General features: G+C 39.9%; 1 protein-coding gene across 1 annotated transcript in view; it reads left to right on the forward strand.

Moving 5' to 3' along the window:
• The window catches only part of mphosph8 (M-phase phosphoprotein 8), a 109,688-nt gene extending 84,539 nt beyond the window's left edge, over positions 1 to 25,149 (forward strand). Inside the window, exons 8-14 of the mRNA XM_034187269.1 lie at positions 10,684 to 10,824; positions 14,751 to 14,837; positions 16,324 to 16,478; positions 18,797 to 18,948; positions 22,175 to 22,299; positions 22,579 to 22,662; positions 24,336 to 25,149. Coding sequence (XP_034043160.1) covers positions 10,684 to 10,824; positions 14,751 to 14,837; positions 16,324 to 16,478; positions 18,797 to 18,948; positions 22,175 to 22,299; positions 22,579 to 22,662; positions 24,336 to 24,377 — 786 coding nt within the window. The 3' untranslated portion in view covers positions 24,378 to 25,149. The remainder of the gene's footprint in view (positions 1 to 10,683; positions 10,825 to 14,750; positions 14,838 to 16,323; positions 16,479 to 18,796; positions 18,949 to 22,174; positions 22,300 to 22,578; positions 22,663 to 24,335) is intronic.
• Positions 25,150 to 25,555: the final 406 nt, after the last annotated feature.

Genomic DNA, 25,555 nt, shown 5'->3' on the forward strand with positions numbered 1-25,555 from the left:
GTCTCCGATGATTTGTTGCCAAATCTGTGTGTTTGTCAACTATATATATGTGTGTGTGGAAATGTTTATACAGTCCTGTCGTTATGAAGTTGCTCCTAGTAATGGGGGGGGGGGGTTGTTGCATGAATAGACAATAACTGGGTTGAACAAGGGATTTATGGAATTTGGCTCTCAAAATAAGATGGTGAGCTAGTAATAGATTTATTAGGGCTGTGTGGTGGCCAAGCGGTTAGTGCACTTGTTTCCAAAGTAGAAGGTTCCTGGTACAAGGCCATCCCTGCCCACTCTACATGTAATGCAGAGTTGTGTCAAGAAGGGCATTTGTTATGAAACATGCGCCAAATCAACATGCTGATCCATGTCTGATCTGCAGTGGTAATCCCAAGTGAAGAGGGATAAGCCAAAAGAACTTAAAGGTATTTAGTTATTAATAGATTTATGCAACAATTGTTTTTTCATTATGATGCATTATGTGTCAAATGATCTAATTCAAATGTGATTACAGAACAAACATTAACTTTTGTTTACCAGGTTTCTGATTATGACATCAGCCATCATTCACCTGCTTACCATTTTTGGCAGGGTTTCAAAATTTTACATAAGACCTGTGAAATTTTGTATTGCAATACAAGGTGTTGTGACCATTAAATTTTGCACCTGCTGAGAGCAAAGGTTGCCTCAGTCACTACATTTCCACATGGATGTCTGATGTTCTTTATGTCTCTTGTAACTTAGGAAGTGTTCTTAAGACCTAAAATCTTTCTGCCTCTAGCGTAGCATTTTTATGTACTTTATCACAAACTAAATTATATATTCACCAGCAAATCATTTTGAACACTTTCTTAAATGCTTGCACATAGTCTTGCTTTGCATTTTTCAAATGCCACATGTACAGTGCATCCGAAAAGTATTCACAGCACTTCACATTTTTTAAAACATTTTTTTATGTTACAGCCTTATTCCAAAATGGATGAAATTCATTTTTTTTTCCTCAAAATTGTACACACAATACCCAATAATGACAATATGAAAAACAGTTTTTTCAGATTTAATAAAAATAAAAAAAGGTGACCAAGAACCTGATGGTCACTCTGCTAGAGCTCCAGCATTCCTTTGTGGAGAGAAGGACAACCATCTCTGCAGCAATCCACCAATCAGGCATGTATGGTAGAGTGACCAGACAGAAGTCACTCTTTAGTGAAAGGCACATGGCAGCCTGCCTGGAGTGTCTCAAAAGGCACCTGAAGGCCTCTCAGGCCATGATAAACAAAATTCTCTGGTCTGATGAGACAAAGATTGAACTCTATGGCGTGAATGCCATGCGTCATGTTTGGAGGAAACCAGTCACCATCCCTACAGTGAAGCATGGTGGTGGCAGCATCATGCTGTGGGGATGTTTTTCAGCAGGAGGAACTGGGAGACTAGTCAGGATTGAGGGGAAAATGAATGCTGCAATGTACAGAGACATCCTGGATGAAAACCTACTCCAGACCGCTCTTTACCTCAGACTGGGGTGACAGTTTACCCTTCAGCAGGACAATGACACTAAGCACACAGCCAAGATATCAAAGGAGTGGCTTCAGGACAACTCTGTGAATGTCCTTGAGTGGCCCGGCCAGAGCCCAGACCTGAATCTGATTGAACATCTCTGGAGAGATCTGGAAATGGCTGTGCATCGACGCTCCCCATCCAACCTGATTGAGCTTGAGAGGTGCTGCAAATAAGAATGGGGAAAACTGCCCAAAGATAGCTGCACCAAGCTTGTGGCATCATATTCAAGAAGACTAGAGGCTGTAATTGCTGCCAACGGTGCATCAACAAAGTATTGAGCAAAGGGTGCGAATACTTCTGTACAAGTGATTTCTTTTTCTTCTTCTTTTTTTTTTTATTATAAATTTGCAACAAAAAAAACTTTTTTCATGTCATTATGGGGTGTTGTGAGTAGAATTTTGAGGGGAAAAATGAATTTGTTTTTGTTTTATTGCTGTATAGTGTATAGCATAATGTTATATGTTAAGGTACTTTGTAGGTACACTACATTACACTTGCACTTTTATACTTTGTTTTAACCTTTAAATATCTAAGTTTAAAGTTTATTATTAATTTGTCATGGTCAGGTTGCCTTATTCTTTCATTGTCATTTTTTCTCCCATTTGTTGATTTCTATGTAACAGATCAAAAATGCAGCCATATGGCAGATTTACAAGCTCTCACAAGCGTTTTCATATTGAAACAGTTTTATTTTTTCTTACTTATGTGACTTGATATAACAGCATTGTCAGTGATAAGTAAAATTAAGTTTTGAAGTGCTTTGGAGAAATGACAGAGCTGAGTTAAAATACACTAACTGACATCTTGTCTGCTATAAAATGGTCCACATTAATGGTGAAATGTGACGTACCAGCCACTATAGATTGTCCTGTTGCTTTGTAAGCGACATTGCACGTCTTATGGTCATTTCACACATGCAACAAACAGTCTACATTTATTCCTTGTGCTGAAACTGTAGGGTTTGCTCCTCTGTAGAGTAACTTGTGTACAAACTTTCATGACAAAGTTCGAAAGGTGCCAGTATTGTACAAAAATTTTAAAGTAAAAGAAATGAAAACAAAAGTATTTCCTGGCTCCCGCTGCAGTTAAACATTTCTCTTTTTGTTTTTTAAGGCCCCCAGGAACATTTTTTCCTCGTTTTGTATTCTTCTGACCTCTACAACAGCCATGGCCTCGGAGCTGGACATTTATCTTTAAAATGCGTCTGCAGATGAATGAATATTTTCCTTCCACACTTTTGAAGTGTTTATTCATACATTTTGTTGCTGTCAGCTTAATATGCCAGAGGCTTGGCTGTCAGAATGACAAATTTGTTTTTGAGTTGGGATTAAAATGTGGGTTACATATCCCAGGTGCACCAGTTCCATGTACTTTTGTATATTTGTGTCTATATATGCAGCAGTTCGACTTGTGATACAGATGTAGTTGTGCTTGAAATATTAATCTGTTGGTTTATATGCATATGGCCATTTTATTGTGATCACTGCCGTCTAGTATTGGAAAATGATTTTTTTCTTTGTATCCCCATTGTTGTAAAAGTACGATGGCATTTTTGGACCACGTTGACTTTTTTTGTTTTAAGACTGAGAATAAAGTCATAATATTATAAGAATAAAGTTGTATTTATACGTGAAGTGCCAGTGTCGTGCCAAAGTAGTTATCCCTGCCAGGAACCCCACAATGCCAGTTCCAGCCGTCTCCTCCTCGAGGCGATTTCGGAAGCTACTAATTACTGGAACTACAGACGAAGTCTGTGTGATTCCTCCTCTGGAGTAGACACATTTTCTTGCATATTCTTTTCAAAAATCTGATACTAATGATTATGACTTTATTCTCGTAATAAGTTTTTTTTTTTCTCGTAATGTGGTTTTATTCTCATAATAGTTCGACTTCATTCTTGAAGTCTAAAAAACAAAAAAAACAAAACTCAGTGTGGCCCTAAAACACCATCGTATAGAAGCACAGTGTTACTGTTAAAACTATGATATTGCTTTGAGTTGTCATGTCTCATTAAGAACCTATAGCTGCTTGACCAATAAAAATCTTCTTGTTTAACCTTTGTTTCGATCTACACTGTATCAAAAACCTGAGTGCTGTGTATGTGCCTGCTTGATGGAAGTTTATACATTTAGTGGTGCAGCTTGGCTAACGTTTCCATGTGACTAAAGTGCCAAATTTGGCACACATTCTAAATTAATACTTATTTTCACATGTGAAGGTATCCTGGAGCTAACCTCTCATGACCTACAGGGGTCAATGAAGAATTACATAGGGGTCAAAATTTAAAAGTATTCCAATCATATTGAAAGGTATATTATTTGTCTGATCTTACAGATGGTCTAGAACATAGTCTAAAATTTAACTTTGCTCCTAATGCCTGCATTGCGGTGTATTCTGTTTTCAACATGATCTTGAATACACTTGCCAGGGAAAATATATTTTTGTGGGTGCAAATTAACAAATCTTGTTTGCAGTCAGTGGCCTGCATGTGTGGGAGTATATTTTTTTTAGTATAGTGTCCCTTAGAAAATGTTGATTCTGAAATGAAATGTTTTATGACAAACCTATTAGGGTGTACTCATTTATCCTGAGCACTGTATTGTATGTGGCCAGAATTATGCATAGAGGCTCAAACATACGTATACATGCCTTTACTTAAATCTGTTAATAAGTGGTGCTGAAGGTTCTACATTGTGTTAACAAGGCCAAGGCCTATTAACTCCTTGTTGGTGATCATGATTGACTACAACTGGTAGTTTCTCTTTGCCAGCATAAAAACAATATGTTTGATAGCAATCATTGGACTGGCCAATACTCAGAACAATGGGAAAGTCCAAGAAACTCAGTGAAGATCTAAGGAGAATTGTAGATTTACACGAGTTGGGAAAATGTCTTGGAGCCATTTCTAAACAAGAGCAATCAGAGATTTCTGACATTTGCCAGTCCTGATCCGGACCATCTCCAAAATTCAGTGGAGTCTTCCATGCCCTAATATGTAAATATAGTGCAAATTTTGTGAGAATCCGTGAAGTAGTTTTGACATTATCTTTCAAAGCCTATATAACCTCCAAAATTTTATGAAGTCTTCCATGACCTAATATGTATCTGTGGTGCAAATTTGGTGAGAAATTGGGAAGTAGTTTTGATGTAATGCTTCAAAGCCTATATCAAGTGAAATCTTGAACCAGAATCAAATTCAAATGCACAATTTCTCCAATCACAGCCAGAGAAGCCTATAACTTTTTCTGGGTGTCTTGGTGGCTTTCCTCGCTCTTTTCCTTCTTGCACAGTCACTCAGTCTTTGAGAACTGTCTACTCCATACAGATTTACCATAGGGTGCTGTACTGTTTGTATTTCTTCATAATTGATGTAAATAACAAAACATATTCAGTGACTTGGAAATGTTCATGTTTCCATCACCTGACTTATCCAAAGAAAACTGGCAGTAAACCTGATATTTACAGGAATTATACCAAAGCGTTCCATTACTTATGCAACCCATCACCTTGGCTTTTATGTTTTTGATTAATTTATATCAAGTTGTAGAGATTTGCTTTGAGATCGAGTTGAAGGAAGATAATTTGATTTTTTTTTTTTTTTTTGAAATGGCATAAACAAATTAAAATGTGTGAAATACCTAGTGGAGCGCAATGTAAGTACTGTAAGTTTGTCGAATGTGTCACCACTTTGCCCATGTCTAGAAGAAAACCCAAACTATCACCCTCAGATGAGAGTAAATTAGTTAGGATGTTCAGGAAGAACCCAGGAACTACCAAGGTTCAGGCCTGCAATGAAGTGGAAACTGCTAGAACACCAGTATGACAGGGTGCTGATCGAAAAACCCTGTTCTCCAAAATTGGCAGACTGAAGTTAGCAGCTGCCCACATGGACAAGCCAAATGCCTTCTGGAGAAGCGTTTTATGGTCAGACAAGAGAAAGACTGAGCTATTCTGCCACAATGACAAGAGGTATGTTTGGAGGAGTAAAGGTTGGGCTTCGCCAACTAAGAACACCTGGATTCATGTTTATGTCATCCTGAGGAAAAATCAGCAAGGCCGGACGCAATATATAATATGTACCATGTCTCCAGTCATTGTTGAATGCGGGGAGATGTCCCTCACATGATTTTGAATAAGGCAGACACACACCTCTTCAGGGAGAGGGGTGTGTGTGTGAGAGAGAGAAAGGGAAAGAAATCTGAATATTGCGCTTAACCTCATTTGACATTTCCTCTGTATGCCTGCCCATACCGATGATGGAAAAAAATACAGTACGTGGGACACATGCTGACATCAGTCAAACCTTTCAGGATGCTTTGAATATGAAAATAATCAATACTTAAAAGGCTAGACTTCAGACTTTTTTTTAACCTAAGTGTAGGAATTCTGAACAAAAATTGGTTTTGTAAAAACTGATGGAGATTTGTACGAGATCTGTTATGATTATCCTTGTTTGGGGTGCAGTCAAAAGGGCTTTAAAAGACTTATAAATAATACTAATTATTAATTATTGTTTTTGCAGGTATATTTAGTAATAAAGTGCCTTACTTTCTTATGTCTTCAGAAAATTTATTTTTGGAGTTCACATATTCACTACTAAACATTTTGCAGTAAAATATCAAAACCACAAATGGTTAGTTTGTTGATTTAGAAATAAACATTTGTCACAGCAGATTATAATTGCATATTCAGGAATTGAAATGGCATCTTAGTTGACCACTGAATTGAGGCAGAATATATAGATGTTTAAGGTGAGAAAATATTCAGATTATACATTCACGTAGATTGCTAAATTTAAAAAATAAAAAACTTTGTCGGGCGGGGGGGTTGCCAATCGAAGAAGTTGAAATTCAGTTAAGAGTAGGGTTGGGTACCGAAACACTGTGCCAATAGAGCACCGGTTCCAACGTAAATGTTAGTAACAAGACCGAATAAGAATGAAAATTTTGGTGCCTGACTTTTTTTTTCCTTCATCAGCCGAAAGGGGGTGACCGACCACGGTGTTCCGGCGTCAACCTGCGTGACGTCAGCGCCGCATTAGTTGATGAGAACTGATAGCGAGAGGATCAATAAAAATGCCGAAGGCGAAACCCTCCAAAGTTTGGCTTCATTTCACACCCAAGGGCAACGACTCTGCGACGTGCCACAGATGTCATAAAACAATTGCGTGTATGGGAGGTAACACATCAAATTTGAAAATATATTTTTGTGGGTGCAAATTAACAAATCTTGTTTGCAGTCAGTGGCCTGCATGTGTGGGAGTATATTTTTTTTAGTATAGTGTCCCTTAGAAAATGTTGATTCTGAAATGAAATGTTTTATGACAAACCTATTAGGGTGTACTCATTTATCCTGAGCACTGTATTGTATGTGGCCAGAATTATGCATAGAGGCTCAAACATACGTATACATGCCTTTACTTAAATCTGTTAATAAGTGGTGCTGAAGGTTCTACATTGTGTTAACAAGGCCAAGGCCTATTAACTCCTTGTTGGTGATCATGATTGACTACAACTGGTAGTTTCTCTTTGCCAGCATAAAAACAATATGTTTGATAGCAATCATTGGACTGGCCAATACTCAGAACAATGGGAAAGTCCAAGAAACTCAGTGAAGATCTAAGGAGAATTGTAGATTTACACGAGTTGGGAAAATGTCTTGGAGCCATTTCTAAACAAGAGCAATCAGAGATTTCTGACATTTGCCAGTCCTGATCCGGACCATCTCCAAAATTCAGTGGAGTCTTCCATGCCCTAATATGTAAATATAGTGCAAATTTTGTGAGAATCCGTGAAGTAGTTTTGACATTATCTTTCAAAGCCTATATAACCTCCAAAATTTTATGAAGTCTTCCATGACCTAATATGTATCTGTGGTGCAAATTTGGTGAGAAATTGGGAAGTAGTTTTGATGTAATGCTTCAAAGCCTATATCAAGTGAAATCTTGAACCAGAATCAAATTCAAATGCACAATTTCTCCAATCACAGCCAGAGAAGCCTATAACTTTTTCTGGGTGTCTTGGTGGCTTTCCTCGCTCTTTTCCTTCTTGCACAGTCACTCAGTCTTTGAGAACTGTCTACTCCATACAGATTTACCATAGGGTGCTGTACTGTTTGTATTTCTTCATAATTGATGTAAATAACAAAACATATTCAGTGACTTGGAAATGTTCATGTTTCCATCACCTGACTTATCCAAAGAAAACTGGCAGTAAACCTGATATTTACAGGAATTATACCAAAGCGTTCCATTACTTATGCAACCCATCACCTTGGCTTTTATGTTTTTGATTAATTTATATCAAGTTGTAGAGATTTGCTTTGAGATCGAGTTGAAGGAAGATAATTTGATTTTTTTTTTTTTTTTTGAAATGGCATAAACAAATTAAAATGTGTGAAATACCTAGTGGAGCGCAATGTAAGTACTGTAAGTTTGTCGAATGTGTCACCACTTTGCCCATGTCTAGAAGAAAACCCAAACTATCACCCTCAGATGAGAGTAAATTAGTTAGGATGTTCAGGAAGAACCCAGGAACTACCAAGGTTCAGGCCTGCAATGAAGTGGAAACTGCTAGAACACCAGTATGACAGGGTGCTGATCGAAAAACCCTGTTCTCCAAAATTGGCAGACTGAAGTTAGCAGCTGCCCACATGGACAAGCCAAATGCCTTCTGGAGAAGCGTTTTATGGTCAGACAAGAGAAAGACTGAGCTATTCTGCCACAATGACAAGAGGTATGTTTGGAGGAGTAAAGGTTGGGCTTCGCCAACTAAGAACACCTGGATTCATGTTTATGTCATCCTGAGGAAAAATCAGCAAGGCCGGACGCAATATATAATATGTACCATGTCTCCAGTCATTGTTGAATGCGGGGAGATGTCCCTCACATGATTTTGAATAAGGCAGACACACACCTCTTCAGGGAGAGGGGTGTGTGTGTGAGAGAGAGAAAGGGAAAGAAATCTGAATATTGCGCTTAACCTCATTTGACATTTCCTCTGTATGCCTGCCCATACCGATGATGGAAAAAAATACAGTACGTGGGACACATGCTGACATCAGTCAAACCTTTCAGGATGCTTTGAATATGAAAATAATCAATACTTAAAAGGCTAGACTTCAGACTTTTTTTTAACCTTTTTAACCTAAGTGTAGGAATTCTGAACAAAAATTGGTTTTGTAAAAACTGATGGAGATTTGTACGAGATCTGTTATGATTATCCTTGTTTGGGGTGCAGTCAAAAGGGCTTTAAAAGACTTATAAATAATACTAATTATTAATTATTGTTTTTGCAGGTATATTTAGTAATAAAGTGCCTTACTTTCTTATGTCTTCAGAAAATTTATTTTTGGAGTTCACATATTCACTACTAAACATTTTGCAGTAAAATATCAAAACCACAAATGGTTAGTTTGTTGATTTAGAAATAAACATTTGTCACAGCAGATTATAATTGCATATTCAGGAATTGAAATGGCATCTTAGTTGACCACTGAATTGAGGCAGAATATATAGATGTTTAAGGTGAGAAAATATTCAGATTATACATTCACGTAGATTGCTAAATTTAAAAAATAAAAAACTTTGTCGGGCGGGGGGGTTGCCAATCGAAGAAGTTGAAATTCAGTTAAGAGTAGGGTTGGGTACCGAAACACTGTGCCAATAGAGCACCGGTTCCAACGTAAATGTTAGTAACAAGACCGAATAAGAATGAAAATTTTGGTGCCTGACTTTTTTTTTCCTTCATCAGCCGAAAGGGGGTGACCGACCACGGTGTTCCGGCGTCAACCTGCGTGACGTCAGCGCCGCATTAGTTGATGAGAACTGATAGCGAGAGGATCAATAAAAATGCCGAAGGCGAAACCCTCCAAAGTTTGGCTTCATTTCACACCCAAGGGCAACGACTCTGCGACGTGCCACAGATGTCATAAAACAATTGCGTGTACGGGAGGTAACACATCAAATTTGATGAACCATCTGGCCAGTCACGGAGTTTATTTGAAAGCTGAACAATGCACGGTGTTTGATAAACTGTGCAACGTTTCACGGCCCAGCACTTCGGCAGCAGGAGCTGCAGGGTAAATTGAAGAAAGTCCCACTCCCAGCCCTGCTAGTGGCGTTGCACATCACCAATAATATTTTGTTCCATATTTGTGTTATATTTATATTAAAGTGATTGTTCGGGTTATTGTTCTATTTGATATTATGGACATTTTATTTTATATTCATTATTATCATATGTTTTATTTATATTGTTTAAAGATTTAGAGCAACTTAATATTATGTTTCAATTTTATTTAGGAATAAAACGGTATTGTTTTTTTTTTTTTGACAAAGTGTGTGCAGTTCATTTTTTTTAAAGTACCGGTTCGAGAACCGTTTAAGCACCGGTATCGTTTAAAAAATACAGAGTAGGCACCAGTATCGGATAAAACCTAACCGATACCCAACCCTAGTTAAGAGTTCTTGAAATTAGCTGGGAAAAGCTCCGTTTGAGCTCTGTTTGACTCTCACTTGGTAGTTCCTTATTTTTTTGATCAACCATACAGGAACTTAAAAATCTTAGGGTGAGTCAAAAAAAGCTTGTTTGATCTCATGATTCAATACAAGATGTTTTCAAGGCTATGAAGATTGAACGGCACCATCTGTGCCCAGTTCCTTTCTGTGTGGAGGTTGGACGTTCTCTCCATGTGTACGTGTGTGGGTTTTCTCTGGGCCTAATAGCCACCTCCTTCTATTAAAAAAATATATATATTCTGTTGGTCCTCCTTCCACAGTTACAAACACGTGAAGATGTGGAGTTGATCCCCCAGGTGCTGCTCAGTGTCTTCAGATAGTTTATGTGAATAGGATGGGTTAAATGCAGGGAATGATTTATATTGGGGGTTTCATATATAAAAATAAAAACAATTCCTTATTTCTTTCTGACATTTTATTTATCTTTGTGTGATATTAAAGTGCACATTAGATATTTTGACTAAAATTAGACTGTTATACTTGGTAAGATTTTGGTTTGCAGTCTTTTTCAGCTGTAATACATTAAAACTACCAGCTGTTAGTATGTAACTTTTTTTATTGTGAAACTGTCTTACCTGCTCCCACTCTGATGTTGGCGCATTCTTCACCTGCAGGATGTCAGTGGTATGTCCCTGAGCATGCTGGCAGCAGCTGGAGGTCAGGATGACATCCTCAGGCTGCTGATAAAGAAGGGGGTGAGAGTAAATGCAAGGCAGAAGAACGGCACCACGGCCCTGATGCACGCTGCTGAGAAGGTAACGTAGCTCACGCAAGATGGAGTAGATCCTCGGCAAGTACAAGTATTGGCAACTAATTTTGTGATCTATCAAAACCATTTGGTAGTTGATTATTTCTTTGAAATGGCTTTTCTTACAACCTACTCAGAAAAAGCGTTTAATATGAATAATGACGAAGGCAGTTTAGTATCTGAGAGCAGATCAAATCAAATCAATTTTATTTATATAGCGCCAAATCACAACAAACAGTTGCCCCAAGGTGCTTTATATTGTAAGGCAAAGCCATACAGTAATTACGGAAAAACCCCAACGGTCAAAACGACCCCCTGTGAGCAAGCACTTGGCGAAAGTGGGAAGGAAAAACTCCCTTTTAACAGGAAGAAACCTCCAGCAGAACCAGGCTCAGGGAGGGGCAGTCTTCTGCTGGGACTGGTTGGGGCTGAGGAAGAGAACCAGGAAAAAGACATGCTGTGGAGGGGAGCAGAGATCAATCACTAATGATTAAATGCAGAGTGGTGCATACAGAGCAAAAAGAGAAAGAAACACTCAGTGCATCATGGGAACCCCCCAGCAGTCTAAGTCTATAGCAGCATAACTAAGGGATGGTTCAGGGTCACCTGATCCAGCCCTAACTATAAGCTTTAGCAAAAAGGAAAGTTTTAAGCCTAATCTTAAAAGTAGAGAGGGTGCCTGTCTCCCTGATCCGAATTGGGAGCTGGTTCCAGAGGAGAGGAGCCTGAAAGCTGAAGGCTCTGCCTCCCATTCTACTCTTAAAAACCCTAGGAACTACAAGTAAGCCTACAGTCTGAGAGCGAAGCGCTCTATTGGGGTGATATGGTACTATGAGGTCCCTAAGATAAGATGGGACCTGATTATTCAAAACCTTATAAGTAAGAAGAAGAATTTTAAATTCTATTCTAGAATTAACAGGAAGCCAATGAAGAGAAGCCAATATGGGTGAAATATTCTCTCTCCTTCTAGTCCCTGTCAGTACTCTAGCTGCAGCATTTTGAATTAACTGAAGGCTTTTCAGGGAACTTTTAGGACAACCTGATAATAATGAATTACAATAGTCCAACCTAGAGGAAATAAATGCATGAATTAGTTTTTCAGCATCACTCTGAGACAAGACCTTTCTAATTTTAGAGATATTGCGCAAATGCAAAAAAGCAGTCCTACATATTTGTTTAATATGCGCATTGAATGACATATTCTGATCAAAAATGACTCCAAGATTTCTCACAGTATTAACTGTGCTCACAAGAATTGTGTGCATAACAGAAAATAGACTGAACAAGAACAGTGTTGTCTTTACAGTGCATCCAGAAAGAGTTCACAGCACTTCTTTTTCTACAATTTTTTATGTTGCAGCCTTATTCCAAAACAGATGAAATTAATTTTTCCCCAAAATACTTCTACACACAATACCCCATAATGATAATGTGAAAAAAACATTTTTGTTGTTGTTGTTGTTTTTTGTTTGTTTGTTTGTTTGTTTAGTTTTTAGATTTTTGCAAATTTATTAAAAATAAAGAACTAAGAAATTACGTATACATAAGTATTCACAGCCTTTGCCATTAAGCTCAGTTGCATCCTGTTTCTACTAATCATCCTTTAGCTTAATTGGAGTCCACTTGGGGTAAATTCAGTTGATTGGACATGGAAACTGGAAACAGTGGACACTGGAAACAGTTCTGTTGCTTTGAAGGTCCCAGTGAGCACAGTGGCCTCCATCATCTGTAAATGGAAGAAGTTCAGATCCACCAAGACTCATTCTAGAGCTGGCTGCCCGTCTAAACTGGGCGATTGGGGGAGAAGGGCCTTAGTCAGGGAGGTGACCAAGAACCTGATGGTCACTCTGTCAGAGCTCCAGCATTCCTCTGTGGAGAGAGGAGAACCTTCCAGAAGGACAACCATCTCTGCAGTAATCCGTCAATCAGGCCTGTATGTAGGGCTGTCACGATTAGGAATTTCTGGAGACGATTAATTGTCAGACAAATAATTGCGATTGACGAATATATTGTCTTTTTTTTTTTTCTTTTTTTCCCTTCTTTATATTCTACTATTGTAGTATAATTACACAACTCTGGAAGAACGTTTGGCTTCTGTGAGTGGAGAAACTGGGAATGGTGCAACATTTTTATTTTTATCTTCATTTTACATACAGTCCCCACTTTTTCTGAATTGTGGTTGTTTCTGTTGCATTTCTGAAATTGTTTTTCCTTATCAGTCACATTTTGTGCTTAAACACTGCATTAAGCCCATATTGAACAAATAAATACCTTTGGAAAGTAAAGCTGTTAAAGTTCAGAGTTCTCACCTGCTTTTTGTGATCTCTGCATCTGAACATCACCACAGCTTCTCCATGTCAGGGTTTGTTTTTTTTTTGTTTTTTTTTGTGTTGTTTTTTTGTGGCTCAGTTCATTCATATATTCTCATTTTTTAAATATGTTTTTAGAGATATTTGACTGTTTATTTCATCTCATGATCTCATAAATTCAGCATACAACGTGCACATGGTGTGAACAGGATGGTAACGGCAGAATCACACCTTTAGAGAAAGTTCAGAGAGAAGTGAAGGCAGCTCCACGTTTTCGTTTTGTTAACATGTTCACTCGGGTTAAAATCCTCTCTGCTCCGCGCTCGCTGCGCAGTGAATGTATCGCACCTGCATTCAGGAATCTCCCTCACCCACCCCCTCCCTCGCAGTCTGCAGTCTGTTAACTCCACGCGCACACAGACACACACACCGACTGTCAGCCTCCTTGTTATTGTCCCACCTTAAGACGAGAGCGAGGCTGCAGCACAATGACGTCAGATTCTGAGTCGTTTTATGCTTTGTGGATAAAATAAATAATTCACGGTAATCGCGAATATGAAAAATAATCGCGATTGACGAATATTGTAATAATTGTGACAGCCCTACCTGTATGGTAGAGTGGCCAGACGGAAGCCACTCCTTAGTAAAAGGCACATGGCAGCAACACCTGGAATTTGACAAAATGCACCTGAAGGACTCTCAGACCATGAGAAACAAAATTCTCTGGTTTGATGAGACAAAGATTTAACTCTTTGGCATGAATGCCAGGTGTCATGTTTGGAGGAATCCAGGCACCATCCCTACAGTGAAGCATGGTGGCAGGAACTGGGAGACTAGTCAGGATTGAGGGAAAGATGAATGTAGCAATGTAAAGAGACATCCTGGATGAAAACCTGCTCCAGAGCGCTCTTGACCTCAGACTATAGTGACGGTTCATCTTTTAACAGGACAATGACCCTAAGCACACAGCCAAGCTATCAAAGGAGTGGCTTCAGGACAACTCTGTGAATGTCCTTGAGTGGCCCAGCCAGAGCCCAGATGACAATCTGATTGAACATCTCTGGAGAGATCTGAAAATGTCGGTGCACTGATGCTCCCCATCCAACCTGATTGAGCTTCAGAAGTGCTGCAAAGAGGAATGGACAAAACTGCCCAAAGATAGGTGCACCAAGCTTGTGGCATCATATTCAAGAAGACTTGAGGCTGTAATTGCTGCCGAAGGTGCATCAACAAATTATTGTACAAAGGGTGTGAATATTTATCTACACAACTTCTTAGTTTTTACTTTTAATACATTTGCAAAAAAAAAAAAAAAAAAAACAAAAAAAAAAACTTTTTTCATGTCTTCATTATGTTGTGAGTAGAATTTTGAAGTGAAAAAAAAAATGAATTTACACCATTTTGGAATAAGGGTGTAACATAACAAAATGTGTAAAAAGTGAAGCACCATGTATGACCAGATGCACTGTAAAAATGATGCTGTAAAATCATTATTCCTCTTAAAAAATAACATTAAATTTGAAATTTCTGAAGTTGAATTGAGGAATATGGGTACAAAATTAAGGTTAAAACATTTTTTAGTTTTGTGCCATTATGACCCTATTTTTTTGTTTCCCTTTGTCAGAATTTCTTGACAACTGTTGCGATCCTGTTGGAGGCCGGTTCCTATGTGAATGCTCAGACAGTAGGAGGGGAGACGGCACTGATGAAGGTAATGACACAAACCTCATATTTGACACAGAGATGTAAACACATGCTCACCTCAAGTTTGACCTTTTTACACCAGCCTGTTGACACAGATTTATCCCTCACACGATTACACACAAAATTGCTAAAATCATAAAATTATTCCAGACAAGTCATGTTAAGTCCTCAGTCCAGCAACAGTTTGCATCAGTTAGTAATCCTCTGGGTTCTAAGGGCATTTTCTTGATTTTAACATAGGTTCAGTAATTCCCCATCTAAGACGTCCCTGCTGCAGTAATCGCGCTGAGTGAAATTCTCGTCATTTAATGTTGTATACCGATGGTGTTCGTAGCTTCATCCATTATGTCCCGTTAATGCATGATTACTGAGAAAATAAGACGTTTTACAGATGTTAGCGTGCACGTCCGTGAACATGCATCACACTAGTGTCAGGTCAAAGGCAATCAAATCAACTTTATTTATATAGCGCCAAATCACAACAAACAGCTGCCCCAAGGCGCTTATCTCAAGACGCTGCCCCAAAGGCAATCTCAAAACCTCATGCATACGCCCACGTCTTCTGCTGTAGACTGCGTTAGAAGGAAAAGAAAATATTTGCAGTGGAATTCCCCCCCATATAAGTATGTTCTCTTTGTTGTAATGTCCAGGATTTTTTCACAGCATGGGGGGGCGGGACTTAGTGGAGCATAACCACGTGACGAGTGTTGCAGGTGTGAGTATTGTAGGAGGGTCCAGGGACATTTACCCCCACCTCCACCCAGAAAATTTTTTAAATTTTGAATCCTTTAAAATACTATTTCCTGCATTTTGAGGGCCACTTTGTGTTGCTAACTGGAACGTTAAATAATGTGCGACATGTCCTTTAAAATAGGAAAAAACAAAAAAACGAAATGCCCCCTATGTTTGTTAAATCACAGCATAGGGACTCAAATCACAGCATAGGGGCCCCCTATGCTCAATTGCGCTGGCGAGAACCCTGCGTTACAAAATATACCGCCACTATAATACTTGGATTTCAGTAAAAATTTAATTGTCCGTTTTATGAAATTTGAAAGACCGTACAGCTTTAAACAAAGAGAGGATGTGTGCGTTGAATAGGTGCACGTTTGTCACTAGATGTAGAAGCAGATGTGGAGGATTTGTTGCAGGATTCACGGCGTGATGTCACAGAGCAGGTGATGACTTCATATGAACATCAACTTTGTGTTTTGTCTTGAATGAAAAGGAAATATAGGATCTCATAGTAAATGTTCATGTTTGAAAGAACAGACATTTTTAGGCAATAGTTTGTGTATTTATTATGGAAGCTTGGCCAGTAAACTCATGTCACATTAATGTGTGAAGCCACCTGAGTCTAAACAGGTTTACAGTGAAATTAAAACATATATTTACTGCTGTACCTTTAACTTGGTACCCAGAAGTGTTTCTACACGTGTAGTGTTTTGTCATAGCACAGGCTGAGCTGTGCGCTGTTTGGTCCTTCACTACAGGCATGTAAGCGGGGGAATGCTGATGTGGTGCGCCTCCTGCTGGAGTATGGAGCTGACTGCAACATCCAGTCCAAACACAAGAACACGGCCATGTACTTTGCCAAAGTCAGCAACAACCTGCTGGTGTGTGACCTCATCAAGGACCACATCAGCATGTGAGTGCCAGCTAAACTTTACTGCACTGAGGTCACCGTCAAGCATTCCACAAGGACATAGTCACACCTCCATCCTGACCTTTCACAATAAAAGCCCTTTATGTGTACTGCTACGACCATAATAATAGTAATTATTCATGTAGAGTTTGCTACTCATATATACAATGTGCTTCTCAAAATAAAATACAATTAAAGACAGAAGTTAAATGCATGAACTCTTCAGGTTTCAGTCTTTATCAGGATACTCTTCACATTGGCGGCCATTATTAAATTAGTTATTATAATAAATATGGCAGCATAGTGGCTTTGTGGTTGGTTCTCACATTCGCTTTCCATCTGGTCGTGTCTATGTGGAGTTTGCCTGTTTTCCCCTGTTTGCCTGGGTTCCTTCCCGGTGCTCTGACTTACTCCCACTTCCAAAGACATGCAGGTGAGGTGATTCAAAATTAACGGTAAAGTGTGAGTGAGAGTGTGAATATGTTGGTCTGTCTGTCTGTGTCGGCCCTGCGACAGACGAGCAACCTGTCCAGGGTGTGTCCCACCTCTCGCCTAATGATTGCCAGCACCCCCAAACCCCTGTGACCCTTAAGAGAAGTAAGTGGGCTCGGAAATTGAATGACTTAATAAATTCCAGAAAATATGAAACAAAAAATGATGTTTGCCATACTGCCCAGAATGTACTACCACGTGTTGTCAATCATGATCACTAATAAGAAGTTGGCAACTCAACATTCTGGAGCTTTCAGCACCAATGAATTAATGATCTCAGTGGGTGTATGTATATTTATGATCCGGTATGTATAATTTTGACCCTGTGATGCTTTCGTAAAACAACCTGTACACTAAATGCTTGTTTTTTTTGTTTTGTTTTGTTTTTTCTCTTGTACAATGACTGTGCCCCAGAAAAGCATCAGTTAAAACAAGCCACTGACAGCCCAGTAATGCCGTCACATTTATGTTCATAATGGGTGTATGTAAACCTCTGACCACAACTGCATGTTCATTTGCTTTTATTTCTCTGCCTATTGAAGACCTTTGGAATTGGACTTTGAATTGTTGATATTTTATGAGTTTTTTTTTAAAGCACTGTGTAATTTTTTTTATTCTTGTGATTTGCAGTTTTGCTGCCTTTTGTTGGGGCCTAAGTGACCTTTATGATGTTTTCTTCAGTTCCACTTTTCAATTGCTGCTCACTTTATAGTTTTTAGACACACCAGTTTACTTGTCAGTATTTTTCTGCTGATGCTTTGAGATCTTTTTACGTAATTATTGTATGGCCTTGCCTTACAATATAAAGCGCCTTGGGGCAACTGTTTGTTGTGATTTGGCGCTATATAAATAAAATTGATTGATTGATTGATCTTAAATTTTACCTGCTTGATGTTCACTATTCTTTTTTCTTCTGTCTGTCAAATTTAGCTCTAAATTCAGTCCTTTTATGTACTTAAGCTTGTTAAAGAGCAGTTATGTCGAATGTTCCAACTTGCATGAAGGTTTTGCTGAACACAACCTCAGTGGCGCCACAATATTTGCGCAAACTGGAATAAGTTGGGGTGGCACAGTGGCTTAATGACCATATTTTGATCACCAAAAACCGAGACACTTGGTCCGACAATGAGATACTAAATCGGGGTGGGCAATCATGTGCCATGAAGGGCCAAAGCACTGCAGGTTTTCCTTGCTACCAGTCACCTCAGCAGGTGATTTCATTAATGATCAGGTGTTTCAGCAGGTAATTTCAAGACGACCAGGTGTTTATGTTCAAGGTAGAAGCTCATCAGCAACCCACCTGCTGAGGTGATTGGTTGCATGGAAAACCTGCGGTGTCTCGGCCCTCGTTGCCCACCCCTGTACTAAATGATACTCAAAGTTTACTCAAAGATTTTCAAAGATGAAAAACAATGAAAACCAGGACAAAAAAAAAAAAAAACCCAGGACGGCCAGGACAGGATGTGAAGAACAAGACATGTCCTGGGAAAACAGGATGTTTGGTTACCCTGTCACAGCAAGAAGGTGGTGGGTTCAGTTCCACCTGGGGCTTTTCTGTGCGGAGTTTGCACGTTTTCCCCGTGTTTGCGTGAATTCTCTCTGGGTGTTCCGGCTTCCTCTCAGCCCCACATCCGAAAACATGCAGGTTCGGTGAATTGAAAACTTTACATTGACCGTAGTTGTGCGTGCGGGTGTGAATGTGTTTGACTGTCTACATGTGGCCCTGCGACAAACTGGCGTTGTGTCCGAGGTGAACCCCCGCCTATTCTACAAATGTGTTTCTATTGTGTTCATTCACACATTCTTTTGGTGTACCCCTCCACTTGTAGACTGTCCAGCGTGGCAGAGGACACCATCCGAGCTTACTTCGAGTCTCGTCTGATGCTGCTGGAGCCCATCTTCCCTCTGGCCTGTCACAGGCTCTGTGAGGGTCCTGACTTCTCCTTGGAGTTTGGCTATAAGGCACAACCACAGCCAGAGGGTAAGACACAACCACACACATTGATGTTCTACCGTAAATACAGTCATCATATGTTTAAATATTGTTTTCTGTTAGCATTAATTTCTCCCTTAATCCGGCTCTAACTTTTAATTTAAAAGATAAAACATTTTACTGTTAATGTTGTATAATTTTAACGAGACCAGCCCTCAGAGGTATTTAGAAGTAGGTACTACTCCTCTGCTCTACGCATGGAGTTATTCTTGTACTTACTTATTTTCAGTTTGCTTTCTGTTCCATCAGCTTTATATTCTTTTGTTTACACTGGTGTCACTTACCACAATTCTGTGCGTAACATGTGCTCACCATATTGCTAAAGGTGACTACAACTGTGTCATGGGAACATTTTGTGCTTGAAAGGAATATATAACCTGGATCCCCAAATTTACAGGCCACTTGTGCAGAAGAGGAGAGTGTTGGCCACATTATACATGTAGTCACTGGGTTAATGTCATGGACGTACTGATACTAAAACCTGAATGTGTGTGTGGTCTGGTGTCTCTTAAGGCTGTCAGTTGACTGTCCAGACAAGTGCTAAATAGTTCTTACTGTGGTCCAGCTTGTTTAAGTCTACGGGATGTCCTGATTAGAATTGGTCCAATAAAGTCGTTTTTGTTTAAACTGATCGTGTCAATTAAATCTGATTTACTAAGTTTGCGCAATGCCAGTGTAGCTAGCAGCTAGTCAGTGCCACTGCAGAATTCACCACAGAGCCACGGTGCGTGTTGTAAAAGCACACTTACACATTAATTCACTTTAAGTACAAGTCAGCGAAACGCAGCGAAACAGCCAGCACATCCAGTACACTCAGCCTGCAGCCTGTTTGCACTTAGCCCAGTATGTCAGTCTGGGTTGTTTTTTGTAGGAGTTCTCAATCTGGTCCTCAAGGACCCCTGAACCTGCACATTTTCCATCTATTGCTGCTTGGCCACAAGCTGATTTGCTAATTTAGGTGCACAGCCAATCAACTCGTAACAGACACCTGAATTAGCAAATCAGCTTGTGGCAGAGCAGCGAGAGATGGAAAAAGTGCAGGTTCAGGGGTCCTTGAGGACCAGATTGAGAACCCCTGGCTTTATGTATTCAGAAAAAAATTAACATCAAATACACCTAAATAAGATTAAATAGGTAAAAGCAAAATATTAAGTACATACCCTGAGAGATGTATCCCACTGAGTTCACTCGTGTCCACACACAGCAGCCATGTTGAATATAATTCCTTCTCCAATTCCACGGCTCTGGAAGTAAACAAAAAACTTCAAAATTGTATGAACATATGACGGTCAGTAAAGATCCGATCACCATCGTCATGTTTGTGTTGCTTCATTCGCTTATTTGTCAATCCACAGTCCTTAATTCAGTCATCAGTTAATGCCATTAAATGGCTGGGGGCTGGTCCAGTGTCCACAGCACAGCTGTCCTGTTAAGACTGCAACAGCCGTCACTTTCTCTGAGTCTTCGTGGTCACACTTATAAACACACAGAAAAAATCAAGATAAATTCCCCATGTTTATGACTTAATAACTCAGGGACATTTCAGCTTGGGACTCAGACGAGGGCGGTCGCATCTCCTCCACTCTCCCTTATCTCTCTGCCTTTAACCTTCAAGTCCCTACTTCACCAGACTGTGAATTCCTCGAAACTATATTGGATTCTGGATCTATTGGACTACTATTGGATTAACCATGGAATTGATCAGCTGGTCTCTGAACGCTATTGACACCATTTTTTCTACAAGAAGGTCAGGACCGGGGGATCCTACCTGCCCAGATGGAACATATCCTGCGGGCTATGTCCTCGACTCCTGGGTATCTTGGTGTGTTGCATGCTTGGCACCTTTCTCCGTTGAGGACGTTGAGGATTTATTCAGTTTTGGTCTCATGGCAGCAGGGCTGGTACTTTTTGGCTTACGTGCTGCCCTCATCTACCGGAAAATTGGCACGACGGCGGCATCAAGAACCACTGCCCCTCACTTGTCCGTCATGATTAACGAGGTTGGCAAGGCAGTGCATTCTCAGACTGCGTTGACTCTTGAACTCAGATGCAAATTGGATGACATCTTGGAGCAGATGAGTGCCTTGCAGTTGAAGCTGAAGGTTTCGGAGGCCGGTGAATATTCTTAATTCATAATGGGGAATATTCTAAATTCATAATTTGGGATGTGGCTGTTCAAGTGGAACTGTTAAAAGTGTTTTTCACTGCTCAGCTATAACACTCCAGGCTTATCTAGCCTCAAGGACAAATTGCCCACTGTTTACCTCCAGAGGAATTTATTCAGGCCTTGGTGAGATTATTCGGCTCCATTCTTATCTCAACCCACAAAGACAATAAACTGACTTACACATGGACTGAAGCATGCTCCAGCTTTTCCCTTTCACCTCCCTTCCTGCCCCCCCGTGGCAGGCCCCCGTTCTTCCCAAGCTGGCAGGCGGCACGACTTCAGTTGCAGCGGCTACCACACACTCACATTGCCTCAATTTAGAAAACGGACTGTTCAAATTTAGTGCACATAAACAATGTCAAATGTATATGTGTTGTCTTAATTCTGATGTGTGCCATTATTACGGTAAACAAGTAATAATTGTGGATTAATTGCTGTTTGTCTGTGGAATATGAGTGTGGCAATCTCGTTGTTGTAATGACAATGATAATAAAGCTATCCATCCATCCATATGGCGCCAAAATCAAAACACGATACATCAGTATTTTCATAATTCTTTATTTGTTATGAATAGTCAGCTCATTTTGACATTTCATTTACCAGAGATATGCACTTTAAGCTTTATATTCTGTCAGTTAGCGTTCTATTCTGTCAGCAGTGTGCTTAGTGAGCTTCATGGTCAGTTAGCATATAAAGCTCATGGAACATAATGCTGTCAGATTTATATTATGTGAGTGAGCTTTATGTGTGTTCTGTTAGTTAGCATTTTGTTCAGTTAGCTTTATGTTGAGGTTGTGTTGCATTCAGTAATCATGGTTAGCGCTGTGGTGCAGATAGTACTGTTATGTCACAGGGAGAGGACCGTTCATTAGATTTCTAAAAAGTCCAGTTTGCCCACCATCAAAACTTGCACATTATAGGGTCAACTCCCACCATCAGCACTCAAGTTCCTGTAAAGACAAACATTCGTCTGTTTTGAAATCAGGGTGGAGTTTGGTGCAGTGCTATGGTGTCATCTCTTGTCTCTTTCTCTCCCTCTGTCTCCAGGCTCAGGAATCCTCCTCTTCATCTTTCATGCTAATTTCATGAATGAGATTACAGCGAGGCTCTGCGGGCCCTGCTGTGTTCATGCGGTCATCCTGAACGACAAGTTCCAGCTACCCATCTTCCTGGTTGGTTCTTCACACATTAAACAAATATTATAGACTTTGTGGGACAGAGAATGATGGCGCTCCTCAGTGGTTAACAGTCATAACAACATCATCCTTCAGTTGTGCAACATTCAGTTAAGACATTTCAAACAATCATTTGTTAGAAGAAGAAGTAATATAATGAATAAAAAGGATGCAGATACATTTAAAAAAAACACAGCAAATATTTGGTTACTGTATATTAATTTTGTTAAGTCCCTTGCTCTTCCTAATCTTCCACTTTTATCTTAAATTTTTCAGGATAGTCACTTCATCTACTCCTTCAGCCCAATTCCAGGTATCAACAGACTCTTCATCCGTCTGGCAGAGGCCCCAGCAGCCAAGGTGAAATACACAAACCCGCACACTCGATACCGATGCCCAGGAAAGAACTCAAGATAAAAAATTAAGAAACATGTTTTTTATCAAGATTAGAACAAAACAAACAAAAACACTTTTTTTAAGTCATCTGGTGGTGTGCAAAACAAAAATACAGTATTTGACTTTCTAAATATATTGTGTTTAGGTAGTACGGACAAACAAATTTTTATGTTGTTGTATGCGAATGTGCCCAAAAAAAATCCCCAAAACTACTTAATTCTGTCTTCCTTGTAAAGACAGCAGAGCTTGAATATGTTACTGTGTACATGCATGAAGTGGATGAGGAGCTGTGTGTCTGCAGCGCTGCTGAAGTTTGTGTGTTAAGTGAAGAAGCAAAGACCACACTGTCAGTGTTGATATTGCTGCAAATCAGTAATATCAGTTACTGATACTAATTTTTAGTATCAGATAGTGTCTGAGTTTTGTTTGTTTATTTAGACATCGGCACCTGCTCCTAATCATCGGTCATCACTCCAACATCCACTGCCCATCCAGCAGGTGGCAGACATGTCTGTGGAATGTTATCTTAGCAACAAAAAGTTGCTTTTTTCTGATTGATCTGGTGCATCAAAGTTCACCAAATTGTAATAAAATGGTTAATTTGGTGACATAAGAGATGATAACATTTATTGGTTTTGAGTAATGCAATAGCTCAAATACACTGGACTGTTTTTATCCACCCACGTGTTCACTTTTACACAGTACATGCTTCGACTGTGTGAAAGCTCTTGGGAAAAAAGGGGGTTCTGGGAAATTAAATAAAATCTGACCGTTTTCAGCCTTTGTAAATCCGGGAAGTAATCCAGCAGACTAGTGTTATGTTGTAAATGTGGTGTCAAAATTTTGATCTCCTCTTAAACCTTTTATTACATGTGTAACGCCATCTTGACACTTGGACAAATTTGATCCCTGCACTGGCACACAGTCTGGCGTGCCAGAGAGTAAACTGTGTAAAACAGTTGTAAACTGCGCGCGGCTGCATGTAAGTGCGCAAAGAAAATTTTGCAATGTTCAAAATCTCTGGCACGCATGAATTTGGTGAACTAGATGTGAATATTGTGCAGTTTATTCAAAAACACTGTGGGTCAATGTGTCTCATTGCCGCAGCGCATCTGAACGATTATGACAAGATTTTACATCCACAATAAACATAATTTTACAGATACATTATCTAACTCATAAGAAGGAATGTGAAAAGGCAACTGTTTTACTGATCCATTACTATATAAATATTATAAATAATTACCTTTGAGACAATTTCAAACGCGTTCTCCACCTCAGGATGAACACGAGAGAAGCTGCAGATAATTCCTCTGTGATTCCGGGAGTGAAGAGAGATGGTTTCATCGGCCAAGTTCTGAGAGCAAATGCGTTATCCACTACAAAGTAATTATTTTATATAACGCCTGTCCAGCGGCACAAAGCAGGTCGCGTTGGCAGGATGAATTACGCGGCAATGCGGGGATCAAATTCATGTAAGTGTCAAGGTACCTTAACTTTGTACTTTGACACCTCACGGTGTTTTAGTTGTGTTAGTAACATGTAACTGTTGTGAATCCACCGCAGGCAAACATTTCCGCACACGCTGGCTGAGGTTCCGGAGCTGAACTCTGATTACTGTGATCTTTGCTCCTCAGGTGAAGCTCCTGATCTGTGCGTATAGAGTGCAGCTGCAGTGACGTCGGTGACGGACGCACACTCTGACCAACAGCTGCCACGCTGCCACCCAAAGGAGGAAGAGTGTCCGATCTTCCGCAGGCTCCTTCTCCTCAGCAGGCTCCTCCTCCCTAGCGTTAATGTTTAATTTCCAGTCTTTTTAATTTTGATGCGTTCAGTTGATTTGTACTATTTTTTTTTTTTTTTTGGTCTTTGAGTGAAGCAGCCTCTGGTTTTTATGGCGCAGCTGCATCAGTTTGACCTCAGCTTTGCCCGGACTCTGTGATTCTACTAGAACTTTTTTCATGTATGTTTATTTGTTTTTCTTGCACAAAGCCATTGTTTATATTTTCTGTACGTAGTGTCACTCACGATAAAAACTATACAGATGAGCAGCTACAACGTTTAGTTGCTCTTTGTTGCGAGAGTCGCTGGTTAAGTTATTTAGGGTGTACAGTTTAAAGCTATGATTGTATGTTTACTTGAAGGGCTTAAACGTGTCTCAGCGCCCTGCTGTTAGAGGTTAAACGTAGACACTGCTGCAGAAGTCACACGTTTAGCAGAGACTCCGTGTCAAACTCTAGTGCCGAGCTGTCAATAAAATCTCAGCCTTTATATCTGACAATCTTTGTGAAAAAGCATAGGTGAGCGCCCTCTGCAGGCTCAGACTGTAAACACCCTGATGTGTGGATTGGAGTTCATCTGCAGAGGGACCGTGGCTGCCCCACTCTGCTTTATGATCCCATTATTCATGTTTTCATGTTGAGGAGTAACTGAAGAATGTAGCCAATTGAATTTCCACCTTAATGGCACGTGTTGCTGGAGAATTATCAGGAACCATTACACACGGTCAAGAATAATGTTCCATGTTGGTGTGTGCTATCACGCATTAACAGCGCATCGTTAAGTTCTGTCACATTGTGAATGAGGTGAATTGTCTCCACACACACCCCATATTCATCCAACTGTCAGTTGGTGAACAATTCAGATCACTCCAGTTTGCTCCTCAAAATCCACAGCAGAAGAACTTTGTGACTGCATGCTTAGTTGGGCTCTGTGCCATGGAGTGGAGGGGACTGAGAGAGCCAAATGTGTGGCTTCACGCAGCTCTCATCTCGCTCGTTTTCCCAAACATCAGACACATGCAGCAGGTGGAACACCTGCAGGAGCACGCTGATGAGCATTAGAATGACTAGCACAG

Source organism: Thalassophryne amazonica, chromosome 14, assembly GCF_902500255.1.
Source record: "Thalassophryne amazonica chromosome 14, fThaAma1.1, whole genome shotgun sequence".
NCBI lineage: Eukaryota > Metazoa > Chordata > Actinopteri > Batrachoidiformes > Batrachoididae > Thalassophryne > Thalassophryne amazonica.